General features: G+C 32.9%; 1 protein-coding gene across 5 annotated transcripts in view; it reads left to right on the top strand.

The window, feature by feature from the left end:
* Nucleotides 1–16,432, top strand: part of Gfrl (Glial cell line-derived neurotrophic family receptor-like) — a 226,618-nt gene extending 210,186 nt beyond the window's left edge. For 3 of the 5 annotated variants that reach the window (XM_070105870.1, XM_070105871.1, XM_036361447.2), the window contains 8 exons: nucleotides 4,019–4,224; nucleotides 4,388–4,617; nucleotides 5,966–6,572; nucleotides 12,534–12,598; nucleotides 12,881–13,103; nucleotides 13,890–14,017; nucleotides 15,459–15,569; nucleotides 15,796–16,432. In XM_070105870.1, coding sequence (XP_069961971.1) covers nucleotides 4,019–4,224; nucleotides 4,388–4,617; nucleotides 5,966–6,572; nucleotides 12,534–12,598; nucleotides 12,881–13,103; nucleotides 13,890–14,017; nucleotides 15,459–15,569; nucleotides 15,796–16,089 — 1,864 coding nt within the window. In that variant the 3' untranslated portion in view covers nucleotides 16,090–16,432. The remainder of the gene's footprint in view (nucleotides 1–4,018; nucleotides 4,225–4,387; nucleotides 4,618–5,965; nucleotides 6,573–12,533; nucleotides 12,599–12,880; nucleotides 13,104–13,889; nucleotides 14,018–15,458; nucleotides 15,570–15,795) is intronic. The other 2 variants (XM_070105872.1, XM_070105873.1) reach the window with 1 other exon arrangement.
* The last annotated feature ends 3,428 nt before the right edge of the window (nucleotides 16,433–19,860 follow it).

A 19,860-nucleotide genomic window follows, 5' to 3' on the forward strand; every position in this document is an offset into this window, starting at 1 on the left:
TTTTTCTATGCGATAATAAGAAAAAAATAGAAAACTCCAAGGCGTAAGATCTTACCGTTACAATTAAGAGCTCGCTCATACTTTGAGAGACTTTCTTAGCAACCAAGCGAAAAGAAAACATTCGTTTTTTTGGAACTACCCTAATTTAATCGCAATCATTTGCATTCCATCGGAAATTAAATTTGTTTTTTCCATACACTAAATTTGTTGTTAATGGCAGCGATGAAGATTTTGCAAGATATTTGTTGCGATATTATCATTTAATATACTAATTCATGCATATTTTTTGATGCCACAAGTCAGATATATTTATTATTTTTGATATTGTTCCTTGAAAAGCATTAATTTTATCGTATAAATCACATATTACTAAGCAAATTTGCTTTCGTTTAGATGAAAAGGAAGTAAACTTCTTAATGGGCATCCTTTACGCGGCCGTATCGTTATCATTGCTGTGGTGTGGTGCGTGCCACAATTGATTTTTCATGCAAAGCCACAATACACGCACTTTTTTGCTCATAAATAAATACATATACATAAATATATACACATACGCATTTCTACAAATTTATACTCAATTATTAATGTTCGATTGCGTGTATGCGAATTAATTTACCAACAAATGCCATCAGCACTTCTGTAGGACTGCGAAATGCACTGATAATGGCAATTAATTACAACACGAGCATCATTTACACATAAATCTTAACATTCAATACATTTTATAGTACTCAATGTCATTTAATTCAATTTGCTCAACTTGTATGCATTTCACACATTTTACGCATTCAATTATCCGGTGAATGCCTGTGCCATCAATCAAACTCACAAATGTCATGAGAACTCACATATAAATAAATAATACGATACATATGTACATATGGATACTCTTTGTTCGCAGGCATTATTCCTTCAATGGCATATTATATCATCCATTGTATGACATATTTAAGCCTCCCAATTTATGACGGCAACATGACAACGGAACTTTATTAAGCTGCCGTCATTAAGCCTCATTAATGTGAAAATGGTTGACATAACAAATGATTGAATTTTTGTGATTCCTGAAAATATATGTAGGTTCATTGTATGAATGCAAATATGAAAGGTTGTGACCTCATACAAAGTTAATGTGAGCATTTCGTTATTATAGTATGTACATATGAACGCAATTCTCAATGATCATAAACACTTAAGTATAGGAAGTATGTAATAACAATGTGTGAGCTTCCTACTCATTAAGCTCGAACGTCAATTAATTATATTTATTAAACACTTGCACTTGAATTTCTTGAACTTGAAGAAGTTGCAAACGAGAAAAGGCAAAAGCGAAGAAAAACTATTGTATATATTGTTCTAAAATGATGTTAAACACAGGGGTTCCATATTCAATTGTACGGGATTTCCATCCATTGAAATGAAATCGATAGAAAATGAACTAAAATTGCTGTCCTTACGTTAGACGCCAGTAATCAAAGAATTTTGCCTGTAATAAGATTCTTCTCCCTATTATCTCAGATAAGCGAATAACCATAAAAGCCGTCGTGATGTGGTGACAACTGTTTAACTTGCATATTTTCAACGATTGTCACTTTTCGCTCTTTGATGGCATATTGAAATCAAAATGAAAAAATTTGTTCATCTTTCTTTGTTTCTATTAAGTATAAAGACTGGGATCTAGAACTTTTTGCATAGGAAACTTATGCAATTGCTGATAACTTGCCAATCAGTCAGCTTCAACTGGCAATCCATTCTCATCTTATTGTACGCCTTACACTAACAAGTCTCGAACGAATTTACAAAAACAAAATTTGAACATAGGAATACAAGTTGGAAGAAGAACTAGAACATATTTACAGTAAGATATGTTCATGGAGTATAAATATTTTCAACATTATGAAATCACCATCAAATACTTGATATGTGCTTAGGTCTAGTAAAAAAGAAGTCTGTTATTATACCCTGAACAGGATATATAAAGTTTGCAACGGTGTTTGAAACATCCACAAGGAAACTCTAGAGACCCTATAAAGTATATGTACAAGTATAAATTATCATTGCTTAGAGCTAAGTTGATTTAGCCATGTTCATCTGTCTATGTATATAAAAGTGCAAACTAGCTGCTCATTTTTCGGAACGGCCGATATCGGAAAACTATAGCTTATAGCTGCCATATAAACTGCACGATCGGAATCAAATGCTTGTATGGGAAAATTTTTCATTTGACGAGATATCTTCACGAAATTTTACATGAGTTATTGCCTGAGGCAATGGTGTTATCTCTGAAGACATTGTTCAGCTTGAGTCGCTATATCATATAGCTGGCATACAAACTGAACGACCACAGTGGAATCTTTGTATTTTTGAGGAGTATTATAATTTCGCTACAACCGAAGTTAACACTTTGAAGGTACTTTAATAGAAATGCTCATATAAATCCACGTCTTTTTCGGCAAAAAACTGAAACAGGCGATATTCAGAAGCTTCTCTTGAGACGAATTTTCACCAGCAAAATCTTTCGACATAGACAGAAACAGGTAATAATCATTTGGTACCGATCTATATGGTGGATGCATAAGAACCTCTCAATCAAGCTCACGGAGCTTTCATCGAGTGACTCTCGATGGTGTGGCGTGGCCTTCTACACTCCTATTGCTCAAATCTGGCCACTTCTTTACGGTTTCTTCCTTCAGACGGTTCCATTGTTGAGAGTACATGTCCGAGTAAAGAGTCTTATCGAGCTTCTTTTTGCATAAACAATATTCTCATCTTCAACTGTCTTGCTTGCGTTTGCACCTTTATTTTTCTTTGTAACAACTTTTGGAGCAAAATCTAACCACGGGTCTTAAATTTCCTCCTAATTGGTAAAATGTTTAACAGTTAATTGCTTTCATTACTCAAATTTAACTGAATGTTAAAAATCTCGAAGAGATTTGTCGACATTTCTCCCTACAAAAAAAGCCTTAAACTCGACTTCGTTTGTCAGAAATCGACCCATTATAATTGTAAGCAGAGTATACTCTTCACTAAACACTATTTACTACGACTCCACATCACAACTTACCGTACCATACTGGTGACCTCAGCATACGCAACTTAACAATTTGGCTATACTACGAGGCGACCCTTCGGGAATTTCCCACATGTCTCCGCATTACCTGACCCCCACCCGACGACAAATCTTTCTGAAGTAACAGAAAGTCAAGATTGTATGTGGCTAAGCAAATCTTTTGTGAAGACATGAAAAGCAAATATCGTACATATATAGTATCCTTAGAGCTCACAACAAAGATCATAGCACCCAATACATCAGATTTATAAGAAAACTGCCACTAGCAACGCATAGAAGCACAGGTGTTGAGGAGTTCATTTTGTGTCAACGAAAATTGCACACAACACAAACTACTGCCGCCATGCCCGCAGCGCTGCGCTCCCTTATTTTACCCCAATTCGCAATTGGTTGACGTAAGGCGGGTCTAAATTGTGGCAAGCCGAACGGTCCCTTGCGAAACCCCCGACAACGAGGGAAGCTCAGACGATGAAGCGTTGAAAACTTCAATTATGTTTTAATTGCAGTGCTCTTAAGACAACGACGACATGGCAATTAAAGCTGGAACGTGTTGCCAAGATGTTGCGTCAGCGTCTGCATGTTGCCGAGTTGTCGGGATGTCGGCGCGTGCTAAGCGTAAGGATGCTGCGCCAGCTTTTCTTTGAAACGTGTAGGTTGAAAATGTGTGTGCATGTGTGTGTGTGTGAGCGAAGAATTACTGTTCGCAAGTGCTTATTTAAGCAATTTCTCACTTATGTGTATCAGCTTGTTGGGCGGAAGAATAGAGAGCTGACAAACTAAATATTTCACACAACGATGAGTAGTTTTCAAGCTAATTGGAGTTGCCACTTGGCGTTTGCCACACTTGTAACTATACCTACAAAGGTTAAAGCGCGTCTCTGTTGATTCTATGGTTAATAGACTAATAAATGGGCTGTCGTTGTACCGTTAACTTTCTTCATAATTTAGGCTCAAATTGGAATACTACGAACAGGCCTGTGCCGTGGACAGTGTTACGAAGAAGTGCGCGGGGCGACCAAGCGGCTGTCGCACTGCAATGATTGGCATACTCGGCACTATGCTGCGCACCACCTGCGCTTGCCAAGGCGCAGACCCGCAGTATCTCTACCAATGTGTCGGCTGGCGGCGTCTGCTCTGGCTAAATCCGTGTGTGGGTGAGTACAGCTTGCAGATATTATCGGAGATGTTATTCAAAAATATGTTATTATCCTCAAAGTGACTTGAATTAAATAGTGTTTGCTTTCATAAAAACCTTATTTTCTGATATCTTCGTTCTTTTTTATCGTTATTTTTTCATCCTTCATTCTCTAAATGCAGTTGAAGCTCAGAAGGATTTTCACATGAAGCGTCTCGCCGAGTTGGGTTATCTAACGACTACAACTACTACGACTACAACAACCACGACAACAACAACACGTGCACCACCGCCGCCACCACCGCCTCCGGTGTTGACTACGGTTACCACAACAACAACACATCGCCAACCGCCCACTTCGCCGCGTCAAACGTCACGCAAGCAGACAACGCAAATATTTCGTGGATATCCGGTAAGTGCAGCGTTTGATAGGAGTACTTATATAATATATAAGCAGTATAGTGGTGATGTTAACGATTCAATCGATTAGCTATAAGCTGTGTATTTAAATTTGCCTTCACCATTGCATACGCCAACTCCGTATATAAAATTTCAACAATACTCTTTATATTAAGAAGTAAAGACGGCTGCTAAAGGACGGCAAGTGACGAGAAAATACAAGTAATCTAAATATAATAACTAGTATTCTTCTGAGATTATACATGGATTAGCTAATGGTAGTCCAGCGTATGTTTTTGCTTTATTGTTGCCATACGTATTTATTCAGTTCTTGCATTAGATTAAAATAATAAAAATCCACGAGTGCTAGAGTGTATAACAAGTGATCGTTTTCCTAGCAATCTAGGACACAAATTAATTTGCTCTATAAATTTATTATTATTGTTATTGAACAAAATATTCCGCAACCCGTTTTTAAGATTAATGCTGAATCCCGATTATCATGGGCAGGATTTTGATGATCTTATAGGTAAAAGTGACATCGGCTGGTTCGGTAATTGAAAACTGCCGTACTTGCCGATGAGATCGTAAGACAAGGATCTTTAAAGCCACAGAGAAGCAGCTCAATTTCCTTGCTACAACAACAACGTGTTAGGTGGCACTCGAATTCTAGTAGTAACAGGACCTTCTCTTAGTTGGCGAAATGCAAAACCGGGTTTGATTGAATACTTTAACCCGATCTTCGAGTAGAGTGCTTTCGAAAATTGCTTGGCTTCCGAAATAAAGAAAACTACAATATTCATATCTATGGAAAGCAAAAACGTCCAAGTAGTCTGAAAATCTTACGGAATCTAAAGGTTCCAAAAGTTTGGTTCTCGAACTCATTGCACATGAAATAAATATTAGTAATATTCCACTATTAAAGTCATCTATAAATATTTGCCAAAATTGCAAGATACTCATTTTAAGGTTACCAAACACTTTTTCACCCTAAAAAGCTTAAAGATTGGAGTGCACGCGATTTTTGAACCCCTTAACATTATAAAATCATTCATACATAAATGCAGCAGATGTGCGAAATTTTGTATGGTTATAGGTATATACATACATATAAATATAAATACATGCATAAATATTTAAAAATATGTAATTCTGAATATATCTTATTTACTTTGTGGTGAAAAATTAAAAACATACAATTTTATTCTTTCCACTTGCAACAAAATACAACAAAAATTACACCACTTTCAAAATAACAAATTGACATAACCAACTACAATAACCACAAACAATGGGCAACTCTACAAAAACCATGAAAAATATGGTGAATACAATTGGAATAACAAAACACCGTAATGCAGCCAAAGGAAAAATCGGCACCCACATCCATGGAGGACAATTATATCGAACAGCCCGATTCGATACCGTTGCACAGCGGAAATGATAAAAACGGAAACACCGGAAATGGCGATTATCACAGCGGGAAGGGCAAAAGCAATGGCAACAGCAACGGCCACGGCGCCGCCAGTAATGCTGGAAATGGCAATGGCAGTGGCCGAGGCAACGGTAATGGTAATGGTGGCAATGGCAGCGCCACTAGTGCGGCCGTCAATGCGCCACGTCACGGTAAAAACGGCAAAAATAAAAATGGTAAAAACTCAAAACACAACAATAACGGCAACAATGGCAACGGCAATGGAAATCGTAATGCCAACAATGTGGCTGGTGCTGGTGCTGGTGCTGGTGTCGTGTACATCAACGGCCACGATAGCAGCGGTCATGCTGCAACTGCGGAAGCAACTGACGCGGACGCTGCACCGGGTAATGGACATGATTTTGGCGATTTCGATGATCAAGTGATTTCTGTGGAGCAAATTCAAACAACAGAGTATGCGGGTAACGGTGCAACAGAACCGCCAGCCACAACGACCACAACACTGGCAACCACAACAACAACGCAAGCGCCAAGTAAGTAACAAGTAGCAATATACTTATGCGTGTGTGAATTTGTGTGTTTTCCTTTATGTGTTTGCTAAGTTAATGGATAGTGTCGGCAACATATTTATGTGCATACATAATTTGTATATTCTGAAAATAATTTCAATTATTGTAAATGCAATGCAATATTATTATATAATATATATTATTTTACGCACAAGGTGTCCTTGTGGAACAATATCAAAATCCCGAAATTTCGGTACTAATATCGGGATCTCAAAGTTCGCAATTTTAACTTATGCTTATGTAATAAATTTTCGTAAAACTTAAAACAAGTGCATTATAAATTCTGTGTTGCTAATAGTACATTTGTTACAGTTAAGGCTGGTGTAGCAAATAGTATATTAGAATAATAGCATTTTAAACTTGAAAATATTTGTTTTATAATTAGATGTCGATGGTTTCTTTTCAAAACTAATAACAATAGCTTCGTTCTCACTTTTAGATGGCACATGATTCCTTCCTCTTCCTTGCTTGTCATCTACTTTTCTAGTTTCTCCAAAATGGTCGGACCACCTCTTTACTAATGTACAACCCGTATTTAAATACTTTAATTTTTTTTTAATAATCTATTTGCGACCTGTAGAAGGCTTCGTTAGAAAAGCTGCTTTAAAACGTGAAGCATTAAGAACATTCTAAAAACTTGACCGAATTGTATGCATCATTGATCGCAAGCAAACATGTGTTAATTTGCAAAAAAATAAAAAATAAATTTTTCGCGCAAAATCAAATTGATATTTTTTGAACGCACTGTATACTGTATATAAGATTATGTGTTATGTACTAACATATATTACATAACTGCATATACTGCATATGTAACTTCCACGAAAATGGAACCCCTGTAAGCCCGAATGCTTTTAGTTAATATTTATAAAAGCTTTTCATTTGCTCTGCTGCGGTTTGTTGCGAGTATTCGAAATGCTTTCACTGAAATCAAATAAATTGACGCGATAATGGCGATGTAAATCTCAAAAGAGCAATCAATTCATATATGGGCGTGGATACTGTGTTTGAGGAAGTATTCTAGCCTAGAGATCCGAACTTCGAGCGTTTTAAGAAAATTAATGAAAAAAATCAATTGATATTTATACCAACCATTGTTTATCATATGCTTTTTCATATTTCAACAAATTCCTTAAAAAAAAGAGGAAAAAAAATTGTTTCCATAAAATTATGCGTCCTTGAAGTACATGACCTTGTGGTCATCTAAATAATAAAACTATCGAAAATATTATATAATTACTAAATAATACTATCAAAAGTATAACAAAATCCATTTTTTTTTTTCAAATTTTTAAACTAGAATACACCCTTAACGACAACCAGTCATTTGTGGAATGTTTGAATTTTTGCCGAAGCAAAGTTTTAATATCAATCGACCTTCAACACACATTGACAAATCTTTGAATGTTTTTCACAATGCAAAATCTTAACTGGAAATTTCGATTTGACTAAGTATTTGAAAAAACGATTTCTCCCAAAAACGAACCTCACATATAAGAGAAGGATCTCAACATGTTTGTAATTGAAGATATATGGTAACACAAAAGAATTTTGAAGTAATTATTATCTGCAAGACTAGTACAGATTACATGATGGACCATAAAATATTTAAAGCCATGTTGGATTAATAATTTTTCGGAAAACTTCATTCAAGATATTTTTAATTTTTTCCTTTGCGTAGCTAGGTTATCAATCTTAAAGATTGCTAAATAACTGCAAACTGAAAAACAGTAAATCAAGTCTTTAGTTACTGTTATAGTAGAAAAAAATGTTTTCCAAATAATTTCGGGTGGTCCTATGCAAAATATCTGCGGATTCGCTCCAACAGCAGGTATATATACTAAGTGAAAATGCAAAATTTTTTTTATCATTTCACTAACTGATGAAGTGCTAGTTTTAAAATTATCAACTTGGCAATCATATTTGCCATCTTTGTTATTTGAGTACTCTCTTGGAAAAATGTGCACAACAACTGCTAACACGACAACTAACTCTATATTTTAAAATAACTCTGAAGAAAAACAAGTCATTGACGCTATGATAAATGCCAACCATATTTCCGATTCACACATACACATGCATACATGTTTGTATATACATTAAACCCACTTCATACAAGAGAAGGGTCCATTTACATAAGTCAATAGAGAAAATACTCGGCCCAACTCGTACTTCAGCGAATGATCACACAAAAGCAGACAAATAAGCGAGCTCAGTTGAACATAGAGTAAAAGCTAAACACAGAAAGCTGATCAAAGCGATGAACTACAAGCACTACAATAACCAATGCAAGCGCACATACAAATACATATATTTATATATATCGGTATATAATTCCCAACTTATATGCACATTTCCAATGAGTGATGTGAACAAATTGTCAAGCATTGTGTTAAATGACGCGATGCCATCAGTCACAAAAGCAATGTAAGCAAAAACAACAACAAAAAAGCTTTGCTGGCGACGGATGTCCGCATAGTGACAATCATCGGTTTTACATGGATAGTGCAAACAACAAAAAACACAAAAAAAGTAAATAAAAGTGGGATTTGTATGCATTGAAAAATAAAGTTTGCATCAAATTATATACATTTTGATAAATGTGTCCGTGGGGATGCGATGACAAAAGAAACGATTGCTTTCGTAGGCCCATGCTGAATTATTTGCTTGTTTAAAGTCGTGCAGAATATGAAGATTAGCTTAGCTTAAGGAATGTTTTAGTCGATTGTGTCTTCATCACACAAGGTGAGTTCCAAAGTAAACAGTAAAAAAGTAACAAAGTAAACTCTAGTGGCGCCATCCAAATTTTATTAAAAATTTCATGATATTTCATCTATTTGAAGTGAAGTTATTGCGTTTTAAGTGTCAGTATGTTTTTTTCATCGGTGCGAAAATGAGTTTCGAACAAAGAGCCAACATTGAATTTTGTTTTAATATTGGTAAAACTTTTACCGAAAAATCGCGACTGGAGAAGTCCAAAGTGAAGACAATACTGCCGGCCATACCGGGCAACGAGCTAAAACACTCGTTCGACATGCTTTTGGACCTTGAAAAAAGCTGTATTAAAGCAGAAGGAGACTATTTTGAATAAAATGAATTCATTTTGCCAATAAAATCTTCTGTTCTGTCTTTTTTTTAAGTCCTGTTTAATTTGGAACGCTCCTTGTATATGTATTTACCAGAGCTTCTCTCGTAAGCTCTCTTGTACTACACCTGACCTTTGTTGAGTCTTACACATAAGTATTATTTGTTACTTATAAAACATATTCCCTTTTGAAGTCTAATGACACTCATAACAGCTCTCTCCCAACAATCGATGGTTATCTGATATCCAAATCAGTTCTTGTATAACCTTTCGAAAACTTTTTGTTTTATAAAAACAAAATTAGACTTCATAAATAATACATATCAGATGCTGGCAAAACTTTATATTAAAAAAATTTTGCAAAATAATTAAACATCCATTATTCGATGAAATCGTGTATAAATTATAACCAAATTTGGTATCTTCTTGACTTATATTGAAGACCCTAAACTTAGACTTAGTTTAATTGCTATATTTTACTTCACCTCAACTAAAATTATATTAAAAACACCTTCAATTGATGTATAAATATGTAGTGATAACAACTCTATCGAAGATTTAATTTAAATTTAATATAATTTAATATCAACTCATTAAGAGTGAGAAACATCAACCAGAGATTCGGAGTTCATTATATTGGGAATATGTGGTTTAGACCAATGTATAGAACAATTCCATTGTAATTAAGCGTTAAACCATAAAATTTTGAAGAAATAATGTCCACTTAATTTCACTGAAATATCACACATTTTGATCAACCTAAACGGTTAAAAGATAGGTGGAAAGACGTAATTAATTTTGTAAGGTATATGGGGGGGGGTAGAGAAAGAAACGGGCTGATTGCATTAATTTTCACATTGCTCAGACATACTCGAGAACATATTTTGCAGCAATTTTTTATGATAACTGTATATAATATTCACTGCCGACATATTCGACATATAACTTGTTAGAATAACGAAAATCATTATAAGTAGTATTTGGGAGTTGGAGATAGTATTGACCCGATGTTATCAATTTTAGCCAATACCACATACTACTAACATGCCAAAGACTAATAAAATGCTTCCAGGTTTTCATTAAAGTACCTCGCACACCATTACCAGTCATATGGAGTAAAGTCAGCCGGATTTTCGTAAATACTGATATTAGTTCTCTGGGGGCTAGGTAAAACTTTCGCTCAATTTTCTCCATTTTAGACACAATGAACACTTAGAACAGTCATGACTAAACGTTATCTTATTTTCACTTGAGATAACTCACATATTAGCCGATATATGCGATATAAAGTCATCCGGTAGTTCAATCTTTATGTTAGGTATGTGGAGGCTAAGGGAAGTATTGACCCGTAACAACCGTTAGGAGAGCAAAACTAATAGTAGCAACTCTTTAGCAACATGTTGCAAGAGTATAAAAATTGCTTAATTTTTGATTTTAAGAGTCAGCGAAAATATGGTTATTATATCAGATTAATATTAGCAATATGTTAATATTAATCGAATCAAATACTAAATAGACCAAGGCTGAAGCCTTTGAGGATGGTAAAAAGTGTGAAAGTAATAGTATAATAAAACTCATTGGAGAAAAGAAGAGAATATAACAAAAATGAAGAGAAAAATAATTTATGGGTGGTCTGAGGTCGAGAAGGGAAAATGATCTACAACTTCTGCATTAACACTTTTTTCATAAGGTAATAAACAAGGTTTTGGTTTCTTATTTGTATCTTTTACAAAAAAATGTTTTCTTCCACGAAATTTGGGGTAAACTACAATAACTTTTTTATGTGTAAATTTTTTATTTAAAGTATTTATTTTCTCATCTTATTTTGACTTAATAACGGCAAGGAACCCTAATTTTCAATCGAAGATTCTCACGTCAAAATATCTGTTCAAAAATAAATTTATAGACAGTTTCTTCGTTGAAATGTCTACTTTCCGATGGTTCTGATTATTATGCTACTGTGCCAATGCAAACAGCTTATACAACATTAGTTTTTTGTGCGTAACCTTAAAATCTTCTGAACTCAATTAATAGTTTTAAAGCACCGAAAAAATGCATAGAAACTAAATGTAAAATTTCGTAGTTCTGAGGTAGTTTTAACGCTCATTTATAGGTAACGAATCGTTTTCGCAAACAGCTAGTTCCTCAAAAGTAGCTTTCATTTCCTTTTTCTTAACTTTAAGAGCTGGCCTTCAAAAGTTGCTAAGAACCAGCTTGAAAACCTCGGAATAAAGTTTATAGAATTCAGACCTTAATTCTAGATAATAGAACAAAATATTATATAAACTTTTGTAATGAACATGTTATCTTGAAAACATAAATTATTTTAACCCAAAGTTCAAGAGCCCATATTTTAGCAATGAAATCTGCTGCCATATTCAAATATATACTGTATAAATCTAAACAGTTCTTAACTCCGCTTTAACACTATTTTAAACTGATTTATTGCAAATTTTTTCCCCTCATAAATTTCATTGTTTTCCATTGATTTGTCACCAACTTCAATTCGAGTGCATTCAACATACTCTATTGTTCATATAAAATGTTAACTATTCTTCCCTGTTGTTGTGTCTGTGTCTATATTTTGGACTTTTCTATAAATTGTTTTCCCAACGCCATGCCAATCCATAATTTTTTTTACCATGATTTTACTCGTTGTCCGTATGAAGTGTATGAATGGCTGTTGTTAATTTTTTGTACGAAAATATGTAACATAACCTTCTGGAATTTGCTTGTAAACAATAAAAATATTAATGTGTGCGCCCTTATAAGCCCCCCTTTATTCAAACAAATTTAATAAATAAATATTTTTACAAATATTTTCGTTCTTGTAATTCCAGGAAATTGCGTGGTTCAACGTCCACATCAGTCAGATCAATTAATACGCGAAGGCTCTAGCAAGCGGGTATGTGAAAAAATTCGTTATGGAACGCTAGCTATTTGCAGTTATTAATTTTCAGCGTCGCTCAAAGGCCTCAAATAACTTTGACTTTAACAGAAAAGAAAATTTAAAATTTTTTAGTTTGCACTGATAAATATTCACATATATATGTACATTCATACAAATTTGTAAATATTTTAGAAATATTTTTTGGTTTTTAAAAAACTTTAACTCATCCTTAGAGTATTTTGCTTTAGACCTCCTTACTTAAATGTTCTCTTCTCTTCTTTATTTTTTACAACGCAGATCTACTCCTTGGACGACGCCGAATGCAGTGAATTGTGCAGCTGTGGCGAATCTCTAACGCTCACCTGTCATGCTCTCTGCGTACCGTTTGCGCCCTGTCGCACCGCCTTGGCCTTCTACAGCCATGCATCGCCGGCATATCAGGCATTCCGCGGTCGTTGCCTTTGTTATTCGGGCCGATTTATTTGTATGAAGCCACCGCTGGGCGAATACACGCTGCCAGGTATGTTAAGTTTGCACAATTGTAAAATTTAGTTTTAGTCTGTCTGCCTCTCGGTCGCTCTGTGTGGGGTCTTGTGTAAATTTATTACCCAATAAATTTATATAAATTGTATTGTCTATTCGATGGAAATGGCAAATCTGTAAGTCATTTTTCAAATTGTCTGAATTGCGAGTAGAAGTGAAAGGAAATTTCATCAAGGCCGAAATGTGTTGATTTATCTTCAAAGTTTGAAAATAATGTTTAAATATTATACAAGAATGTAAAATATTTTCTAAATTGAAATTACATAAATTTAGTCGTACATTTTTGGGCATTCTATTGATTTTCGTGTTGACAGACATAGGTATGTTTTCCAACAAATAGGAAAATTATAAATATTTTGTTTTTTTCAACAAACATCAGAAACACCAAGAACATTATTTTATTATTATTTTAAGTAGTTGTCCTCTGGTGCAGTCAGTTACTGCATAATTTTAAAATGATGCCTGTCCTTAGAGCACTTAGAGAAAGGAGGAGGACTACTCCTGCTTTATATTTCTGCCAAAAAAAATTCTTGCATATTTTTCTGATATCCAGTGCATTACTTTCATGTTTCCTTGATTTTACTCAATAAGAAATCCAAACTGCGTTTTCTATCTTTCTAGTTTTATAATAAAAAATAAAATTGGTCTAAATTTGTTTTAGAACAAATAAAAAATAATGTTTTCCCTTTAATTACTCTTGTAATTTATTTAAAAAATATTTGCTTTATTTATTTATTATTATTTATTTGGTTTATTATTTCAGGTGGTGTCTTCCTATTGCTTGGCTACAGCTCAGCCGATGAGGCACTTCTACGACCACATACAAATCTCGGTGTGCAAGATGCTGTGAGAGCTTTACAACAATATGTTACGACACATATAGACAACCAGGTAGGAGTTTACTTTTCTCTAAGTATTGTGATTGGAAAATTAGCTTTAGTAATGTATACAATCATTAATTTTCCAGTATTCGGATGGATAGTAGTAATTATAGTAATTAAAAGCGTTTATTCTTACTGAGGTCTTGGGTTTATCCCAGTTTTCAACCTTTTTGAGGAAAAAAAGATTTTCTAAACGTGATTTTCTTCTCCTTCTAAATTGTCGAAGTTATGACACATGCTAAATAAAACCTAGCTAAAAAGGGGAGTTTTTTGGGCAATTATTTCTGGAGGAATATAGTCTACACATTAAATCAGAAGAAAGTATCAAGAAATGTGTTGAAATTAATTTTAATTCATACTAGACCCTTGAGACATTTATTTAATGAATGAATGTAGATAAAAAACAATTGTTTATGAAAGTAAATAAATGGAGATGGTAACAATAGTAATGTATACAGCATTTATTCTTTGTCTGATCTAATATAATATATTAGGTACAGTATTCCATCTGACCTGGACTGACAAAAAAACCAACATTTTTAATTATTTTAAAATAAGCAAATCTATGGTATCGCCTGCAAAATAGGCTCCTGAACCAATACAAACATGTCAACGCTTAATCCAATTTCCATATACTTGGTATAAAGCTCGGCTTGGATGACCTTCAGTGTCTTCTGCATATGAATTGTTTTAGTTTCAATGGACGCATGGCGCGTATCCAAAAGCGGGGGTTTCAGATAGAATACAGAAAAAAATCACAGAGGACCAAATCTGGCAAATACGGTGTCTGATCGATGACTTTGTGTAACGGCTCATTATTGTGGTAAAAAGTACATGCATTTTCTGTCTACAAATGCGATTGTTTACGACGAATCGCTTCACGTAGACGCCTCAAAAAGGGCCAAGTAGTATTTATTATTGATCCACCTCAATGTAATCAAAGAAAACGACGAGCATCACCTTGATTTTTGACTGTCTGCGGTCTTTTGGTACGTTTCAAATATTGATACGGTTTATACCTAAAACATTATACAAAATTAATTGAGTCGATCCATTAGCAACATTGCATTCCTCAACATTGAGATCTCTAATGCGATTACAATGATTTTCAAGCACTGTTCATTTAACTTTTTCAATGTTATCGTCATTAACAGAAGTTGATGGATGACTCGCATGAGTCAAGTTTTTGATGAATTCACAATCGTCACTTAATGCTTTGTGCCACTCAAATATTGTAATATTGTCGTGATAAAGAAAACTTACCAAAGCATTTCTGCAACATTTTCAATGGACCGGTCCTGGTCAAGTTTGTGAATAAATTTTTTACGTGTTTGATGTTTACATTGTTCGGACATACGTTCCATGAAGTAGATTTATAAAAGTTATTATTTATTTTTTCTCGATTCATCTTACTTTTTCCTAATGAATTCTCTCTTTTTTTTCGCTCACAGACTCAGTGTACACTAACGCTCTTTAATATGACCGATGAGAACATCATAATTGCCGCTCGCCTGCCACACGACGCCAAACTCAAAGCCATTGAACTGCTGGGCAAAGAGAAGGTAATCATTACAAACACACAATTAGCATACACACAACCAACTCCTAGATACTGTACAAACAAATCAATAAATATATAAATACCAGCATTATTGATTGCACGCTCTCATGCACATTGAACCCTCTGACGTGGCGAGCATATCAAATAAAACCAACACTAAGGCACACATAACTCACACTTCCGAGCAACAAATCGCTCATCTCTTCACTTATCACTTCCTCTTTCAGGATGAATGCACTTCGATACTGAAGACCATCAGCCACCACATCAACACCGAGCACCACGAATTGCAATCCCACCGGCTGTTGAGCATTTTCAAAATGTCCGAAGTCGAAGTGGTTTGGCCCGAAAGCAGTCAAGCCGCCGCGCAACTGCACAGTGGCCCCGCTGCATGCATCCTGCCACTTACACTGTTGTTGTACACCGTTACAACAACGTTCGCGGGCGATACCGTCAATATTTTGCTGTTGTTGTTGGCGAGAGGTGTGTGGCATAGCGCTAGTAGGACAGCCGTAACATGACCAATGCCACCAACGTAATCGCAAGTAAGAAATGCACATTTAGAAATGCTACAGCAACAAATTTATATACAGATTACTAACTAATTAATATTTGTACATGCATAAATCGAAAATAAGGGAAATAAGAAGTACTCACTGTAGTCATAAAACATAATTGAATAGCGGTAATCACTTACCGGCTTATTTAAATAACGTGAAAGCAAATGGTATCAGTTTATAATTTATAATAATTTTTAGTTTTGTTTCAAAAACCGTCGACAGACACGAAAATAAACAAAAATCTATACACATACATATTTATAGTAAATGGTTATTTATGTGGAATGTATATACATATATATATATATATATTGAAAATATGTATTAATTTAGCATATGCCTCCGTTAAGTTGAGAGTTAGGTAAACAATTGTGTGTGTGACTGTTAATTAAATTAATAAAAAAATTCTTAAAATATGTATATAAATATGATATATATATATATATAATGTGTGGAGTGCCGTACCTATATATATCATTTAGGGATATCTGTTAAACTGATAGCAACTAACGTTTGATTTCATGCTTGGTTAAGTTTGGTAGTTTGGACAAGTTTGATTATTCGTAGCAAATGCTCGAACACATATACACATGTATATTAGACACATTAGATTACCATATGTTTAGATGTATGTAGGTATAATATCTCAAACAAGTAGCATTTTGGTTCAATATTTATTTCAAAAACTATCTGAGTTTCTATATTTAAGTTATAACTGCTATTCTCAAACTACTCTCGCTCAAAAAATACTTGTGTATATATGAATACATATATATAAATATGAATACATACTTAGGTGCATCAAAAAAATCAATTATTTCCACTTATAAGTATAAGCTCTTAATATGTGGTAAATAGGTAGATGCTTCGGTTTACGGTTTCCTTTTTTTATATATTATATACTATTTGTTAAAAAGATATTGTCTGTCATAGTTGGTGGAAAGGTGGAATTCTGAACAAAAATGGTATGTTACAATTTTTCTCGCCTCACCGATCAAAACTTATTAAAGGTAATAATTTTAGGTGTTATAAATTTATGAAAAACTAAAATATGTATTAAAATAATTCAAAATTAACTTTTTTAATTTCGCACAGATATTAGAGACGAGATTTTTTCTTAAAATAGTACATACTGAGATAGGAATTTTTCTTTCGAATAATCAGGCAAGGGTCGGAAACTGAAAAACCGAGGATTTGCTTACTAATATTGAGAACTCATACTTTGAGAATTTTGTGTGAGGAGTCTACCAACTAATTATTTCAGAGTATAAAATTAAAAAAAAATTATCGATTTTTTTAACCCGCCCAAATATGTACATACATGGTATAGTATATATACAAGTACATTTATTTATTTTTAAAAGAAAAACAGCTCTACTAGTATTTCACGCCCCCACGTTAGTTTAATGGTGATGATTCTTTAAACTTTTTTTTTTTAAATAACTAAGCATATGCTGCATTTAACCCGCCATCCTTTGAAACTAAGCAATATTTCTCTTATGGTATTGCATATCAATTTCGCATATCATTTTTGACTTTTGTCTCTTGAACTTTGAACGCTTTTCGAAAATTTGTTATAACCACATATTTCTATAATACTAAAATTGTTCGAAGGAGATACGTACAACTATAATTAATAATTTTTACCTTACGTTTACTCATATATAAATAAATATATAAATATTTATGATATAATAGTTATATAAAAGGTTACAAATATTTGTATATAAGTTCACACATATATATATAATGAAGAAGATAATGAATTTTTATACAAACTGCTGTCTATATAATAAACTATTGAAAAAAATGATAATAATACTCTTAAAGAATCAACTAGCATAAGCAGGCATTTACGACAGACAAACTTAAAGAAAATACGAAGTTAAAAAGCTGTAAAAGTGTAAAATATAGAGTAGGCGAAAGCAAGAATAAAAGTAAAATAGCTAAATAGCTAAGGAAAAAGAAATAATTAATAAAATATATATAATATATATAAATATATATTTTTTTTTGATTTTTAAAATACTTGCTTATTTGAAATTTATGAGTTTATTATATTGAGAAATTTAAAGTGTGGGGAACATACATAAAGTTTCTGCACTGATTGCGTTATTGGTGTAAGCTTGAATATTGAAATGTATTAAAATTGTTCATAATATTTGCTGTACTTGATTTTTATTATATCAAAATTTTTGATTAGATTTTTATAAATTTTCACGTATATCTTTACTTACCAATGTTATTTATAATTCAATTATTTTGAATTAAGTCTTTATTTATCAGTTATAGTTTTCTCGTTCTTTGACTTCAAACCGCCAATTTATATATTTAAATCATATTAAATTTTTTATGCAACCAATGTTAATGATTTCAAAGTGCAGCAAGCGTTGAAATACGACAGCTGTAACCGACACGTTGTGGCCAACATCCATCTGTGGTCAATTTAAAGTGTGTCAATAAATTTCAATAATAATTCGTTTGCCATGAACAGTGGAGCGGAAAAATATGTTGACAGCGATTGTTCTTTTGCGCAAAACGAGTTGTGGGAAAGAGCAGCAAAGAGAAAAAGTTTACTTTCAAAGTTGCTGAACATTTTTAAATAGAACCAAAATTTATACATATTGAAGTCAAATATAAACTTAGAAATTTGGACTAATGGGAAAAATTTTTTTTTTGTTTAAATTATCTTTTTATATTAATAATATTATATATCTAAGTTACAATAAAAATAAAATTTTATTTATAAAAAATTTCGTATTGTGTTTTCAACACACTGTGGCTTTTTCACAATAATAATGAATTTTATTTCTCATTCAATTGCCTGCATTATCTACTTCGTTTGCTCAATTAAATTTATTCAAATGAATAAGTTACGGTTCATCAATATGAGGTTTAAACTTTAAAGTATTGCAGAGTTGCATATTTATACAATTATGTGAATTAGTTACAAGCATGCTTTTATAAAATTTATTAAAAGTTGTACACAAAATTATTGTAATTACGTAATTAAATATATTGATAGTAAATATATTTATATAGTAGTATAAATTTACATATTCTTTTGTTAGTTTTTATTACTTTAAAATTTAAAACATGTAATTAATTTTTAATTATTAACGATTATATATTTACAATTCTCTTGTACCAACATTTATGCCTAAAGGCTTATTGAAGTTTTTTTTTATTTCAACAACTATTTATTCAACCAACCCAACCAAGGTTTTACAAGAAAATACAAATATGTAATAAATGTTACGAATATTCGTAAAATAATGATAAAATTAAAAAATTAATAACAAAACATATCAATTTGTACACCTAAATATTTACACGTTTACAGAAACACACACAAACATATTACTTGATATATGAGCGTTTAATTATTAACCGTAAAAAACTTAACAAAGTAATATTGCTACACATTAACTGTATATATTAGTTAAAACAAAGCAGAAAAAACTAGTGAAACAAATTAAAAATTTATTACTACATTATTGAGTTAATGAGTTAGTCAATATTAACAAATAATAAAGTATGCAAGGGAGGAGATCTCAGTGGGCAGACGGCAAGGCCTGTCCTTAATAACATGATTTTGTATAATTTTTGCACAATATATTAAATATTTTTTTATATATTTTCCAATGACTGCTTTTTATAAAAAAAATGTATATAGTATGTGTATAACGGAAAATATAAAATATTTAATTAAAATGGATGAACGCATATGCG

This window comes from Bactrocera oleae, chromosome 2 (assembly GCF_042242935.1).
Source record: "Bactrocera oleae isolate idBacOlea1 chromosome 2, idBacOlea1, whole genome shotgun sequence".
Taxonomy (NCBI): domain Eukaryota; kingdom Metazoa; phylum Arthropoda; class Insecta; order Diptera; family Tephritidae; genus Bactrocera; species Bactrocera oleae.